This window comes from Amphimedon queenslandica, unplaced genomic scaffold (assembly GCF_000090795.2).
Source record: "Amphimedon queenslandica unplaced genomic scaffold, v1.1 AMPQUscaffold_12402, whole genome shotgun sequence".
Classification (NCBI taxonomy): domain Eukaryota; kingdom Metazoa; phylum Porifera; class Demospongiae; order Haplosclerida; family Niphatidae; genus Amphimedon; species Amphimedon queenslandica.
Window position 1 is genome coordinate 3370 of NW_003547361.1, and position 4865 is coordinate 8234.

The 4865-nt window shown below is 32.6% G+C and overlaps 1 protein-coding gene across 1 annotated transcript in view; it reads right to left on the reverse strand.

Moving 5' to 3' along the window:
• Positions 1 to 3506: 3506 nt before the first annotated feature.
• The window catches only part of LOC109587888 (uncharacterized), a 3744-nt gene continuing 2385 nt past the window's right edge, over positions 3507 to 4865 (reverse strand). Inside the window, exons 2-8 of the mRNA XM_020004108.1 lie at positions 4702 to 4863; positions 4534 to 4658; positions 4261 to 4434; positions 4031 to 4208; positions 3920 to 3982; positions 3597 to 3869; positions 3507 to 3548 (exon numbers count right to left, since the gene is read on the reverse strand). Coding sequence (XP_019859667.1) covers positions 3538 to 3548; positions 3597 to 3869; positions 3920 to 3982; positions 4031 to 4208; positions 4261 to 4434; positions 4534 to 4658; positions 4702 to 4863 — 986 coding nt within the window. The 3' untranslated portion in view covers positions 3507 to 3537. The remainder of the gene's footprint in view (positions 3549 to 3596; positions 3870 to 3919; positions 3983 to 4030; positions 4209 to 4260; positions 4435 to 4533; positions 4659 to 4701; positions 4864 to 4865) is intronic.

Consider the following 4865-nt stretch of genomic DNA (forward strand, 5'->3'; position numbering starts at 1 on the left):
TGTTGGCCAGTCCATATCCAAACACAGATTGATTGTTTCTGTTTATCTTATTCTCTTGACTTCTTTGACCAACTTCCTATTACAATGAACACACACACAATAATACAAGCTGCATGTAAGAATGGACTGTGATAGTAGTTGTGTGTTAGCAAAAATCACTCCAAATTTTTATTACATTTTCTGATATATATTGATGTCCTTATGCTGTGTAGAAAGTTTGAGCTGATTCCGACTTCAATTTATCAAGTTACTGCCGCTTTAAAAAATGGTTGATTTTTGAGCCCATGGTTTTTTTGGAAAAATGGCTCCGAAATCACCTCAAATTTTAATTACATTTTCTGATACATATTGATGTGCTTATGCTGTGTAGAAAGTTTGAGCTGATTCCAACTTGAATTTTTTGAATTATGGCCATTTTTTTAAAATGGCCAATTTTTGAAAAATACCCAAGGCTATAGCCCATTTTTAACATTAATAAATTTTTTTGAATTTGAAATAGGATCAGAAATCAGTAGTAATGAGTTTATAAGTGAAATTAGTAATAATAATAATAATAATAATAATAATCTTTATTAATATGTTAGTGACATTGAAGTCGAGCATCAGAGATTGCTACATCAATGTCACAGTCACTGGGCCTATATATTGATCTCCTTGTACCCCTTACACACCGAATTGTTGATCTTAAAATTGAAAATGATAATTTGCATCTGATGAAATTGATTACTGAACTGTACGGTTTGTTAAGTTTGTCAGATGTCAGTAATGCAATTCGTCTAAAAACTACATCACATACAGGAGCCAGCCCGCCATTGGTGGAAAAAACAAGAGGTGAGAAGCAACCATGCTCCTGGTTTTTTCCAAAAAATGGCTCTGAATTGACCCCAAATTTTTATTACATTTTCTGATACATATTGATGTCCTTATGCTGTGTAGAAAGTTTGAGCTGATTCCGACTTCAATTTTTAAAGTTATGGCCATTTTAAAGTACTACCCATGCAGTGTACATAAGCCCTGCCCTACATCACACGATGTCACACAGTGATTCTCTTCTTACCATTGCTTTCCTTATTATAAACTTCTTGACTCCACCAATAGACTGAAACTGAGTTTCAGCTGCTTCTTTGAATTTCTCCCACACCCTGGGGACAGCAAGTATCCCAGTTGGATGAACTTCCTACAACAGAAAAATAAAATAACATTAATACATGTACATATGTACATATCACAGTACACAGTATAAGGGACATGTTATAGTATAAGAATTAACTATATGTACACATACATGTACATGTACATATTACAGTACATGTTATTACAAGGGCTGAAACGAATAGTGAGATATTCAAATATTTGTTCGTTATAGCAATATTTGAATAGTTTTTTGCTATTACATGCAATAATTAAGAGCCACGCTCACCACGTGTCACCTGCACAGGCTGCTTTCTTAGTGTCTGTTTCTTGGTCTGTTTACTTACCAACTGGCTAAATACTGATGCTGTGGCCAGGGAAAGTGGTTCTCAATCTCTAAGAAGCTCTGTTTGGCATCATTTTGAAAAGTTTAACACCAAAAATGTAGTTTATAATCATTCAGAAATAACATTTCAATTATTCAAATATTCATTCGTTTAGCATGCCAATTATTCGAATAGTGAAAAATACTATTCGTTTCAGCCCTAATTACAAGTACATATCACAGTATACAGTACTTACAGTATTACATACATGTAGATATACGTGTATATTGTTTCATAGATATTACATGTACTGTACATTATACTACAGTAAACAGTACACAGTGTATGTTAGTACCAGTAGTGTTTCTCTCAGTGATCCTTTTAGAGCGTCAGGTTGAGCAAAGCAAACACATGATCCACAGATAACAGGACCAATGAGATCAGACATCTGACCACCAATGTGACTTAAGGGAAGGAAACTAACACCCCTATCCTCCTGTAGGAGAGAAGGAGGGAGGGAAGGAGAATGAAATTAAATTGAAGTTATATGTATATTAGTATAAATACATGTGCACAAAAAGTGATATTTTATTATTATTATTAATTACCATATAACGCTTTATTTTGGCGATTTTGCTCTAAAATTTTAATTGGCTATTTTTAATTTGGCGATTTCTGTGTACACGTGCATTACTGAGCATGCGCATTAATGATTGGCGATTCTGCTTGCAAACCGCCAATCGCCAAAATAAAACTTCGCCAAATTAAAGTGCTATACGGTATATACAGTACTTACGTGTGATCCTCCACAGCTTTTAGTGATGGCTTTACCAGTAAACACAATATTATCATGAGACAGCATTGCCCCCTGTGAATACAAATTGAAAAATAATATTTTAATAATTATGTTGCACATAAATCTATTTCCCACATACATGTACATGTACATGCATTACAAATTACTACATTAATAATTTTGGAAGATAGTTTCTGAACAAAATGAAAATGCTATATACATGTATATATATGCAATTAACTTAAAGTCATGCAAACAAGTTTAAGTTTTACAATTGCTATTGTACGCATACTGTATAAGTGGTAATTTTCAAGGGTTGCAAATTTCGCGGATTTCTTCCTGATTTGCAAAATCAATTTAATACAGAACCCGCATGACACACGTGATAGAATTTGCAAAATTAAAATCTGCAAATTAGAATTTTAGTAGATTTCGTGAAATATAGAAGCCACAAAAGTTACTAGCTATACTGTACATACATGTACAAATACATGTAAGTATGTGTACATTGTTCACATACTTTAGGAGGTCCAGTGGTTCCTGATGTGTATATGAGAGTGGCACAGTGTCCTGGTTTAATGGCTGACACTCTATCACTTAACTCATCATCCTTCACATCCTATTAATAACGGAAAGGAATTATAAATACATAAACATACACAATAATAATATAAACAAGGACGAAATAATAAGCACATGTACATGTACATGTGTATTAAATACCTCCTCTTATTAATTCTCTACTTCATTAGTTTGTATGTGAACATTATGTAATTCAATTAAGATGTGATTAGGAAGTTTAGCTTTATGGCTGCCAATATCAATTGGAACACTCTTAATCACTTACTGCATGTACTCATTCCCACCTACTCTCTCCATCTATAATGTATACACTGTACACTGTACATTATACATGTAACCTTAGGCTCAGTTCACTACAAACACCTGTTCATCAGTCTAGCCAATTATCACTTTATCAGTTTGTCTCATTCATTTCCTGATTAGACTCTCTCTCTCTCTCTCTCTCTCTCTTCCTTTCTCTCTCTCTCTCCCTCTTTCCCTCCCTCTCTGTGCAGGCTCAAATCCACTGAAATTAATACACTAAAATAATAACTGATGAAAATATGCATAACTACAAAAAACAGTAAGAAACAGTAATATTATTATCAAAGGAAAGGATTATTATTATTATTATCATTATTATAAAATACTGCCTAAAATAATTAATTCAATATAAGAAAATGAGAATAGGTAAAGTTTCATCTTGCAATTACTTGTTTACAGTTATTTTATAACTACAAAAAATAACAGTATAAAACACCATTATACTAAAATATACTCACAAGTCTTTTCTATGTTTATAGCTACTGCAATTTCATCAATTTTTTTAAGAGCATCAACTAATGCTTTGTAAGTTGCTTTGCCAGTTTTTAACCATTCCGCAATACACTCTTCAACACGTCTTTCTACTTCATCTGAATAATCTTTTTCAAAAGTGTTCAATTTTTCATGTTTGACACCTAAACGTAGTCCAAGTTTTCGCCACTTTTTGCTTGTAAATTCATTATCCACCAAAGCAAGGAATATATCATTTAAATGTGACAAATTCAAAGTATCTGCAGGTGTATAAAATTATACAGAATATATAAATTTTAAGTCTACTAACCTTTGCTTTGTTCTTTAGTTGAAACAACAGCATCTGCAGTAGTCTCTGACGTAGCAGTATTATCTATTAACACGCAATTATCATCATTTTATACTCTGTTACATTCAGTACCTTTTGTAGCTTTATCAATTATGATATTTAAAGTTATTGGTTCAACAATGCCCTTAATTGGTACAGGATAATTTAGGGTGCTGGGTTCAGCATCAGGTGAAGCTATTACAGATATGAGAAGAGTCGGAGGTTTAGCATGATAAGTATCACCAAACATTTCTATATCACGCCGTTTTAACTGAAGACATAGAATAATAAAAAAATTTACTATTAAACAAAGTTTGACTTACTTCACAAGGTGTTATATGAGGAAAAATACTCCATCCTTTTAAACTATGATTTTTAGTATCATCAAATATCAATTGAATGTGTTCCTCAAGAGAATGCTTGGTAAGTCCACATTTAATAAAACGAAATCTAAAATCCTGCCCGTCTTCACGTTGAGGATATTTAGCTTCTATAGACTATACAACAATTAATAAAAATTAATCAATGCTAACAAAATAATTATCTAAGATTGAATTGCACAGATACACAAGTAGATTTATGTACTAAGGCTATACCTTAATAAGTGCATCTAAATTTTTAGCAGCAGCAAATATCACTCTCTCTTTTTTCATTACATAAAAGAGCATTCCTGTAAAAGTTTCAGAATCTTCAATGCCAGTAGCTTGAGCTGAAGTTGTAACTAGATCTATTTAAAATAGGTCAAATAAGTATTTTAATCTTACTGTTGCTAGAAAGGTATGACTTCTTAGTAGAGGAAGGTTGGTCATTTTGGTATGGCTTTTTGCCACTTGATTTCTGTTCTTGTTTAGGTCTTGTAGGTGCTTTTGGTTTCCTACCTCCACCTTTTTGTTGTTGTTTTAGTCCTCCAGGTTGTTGTACCTCACCT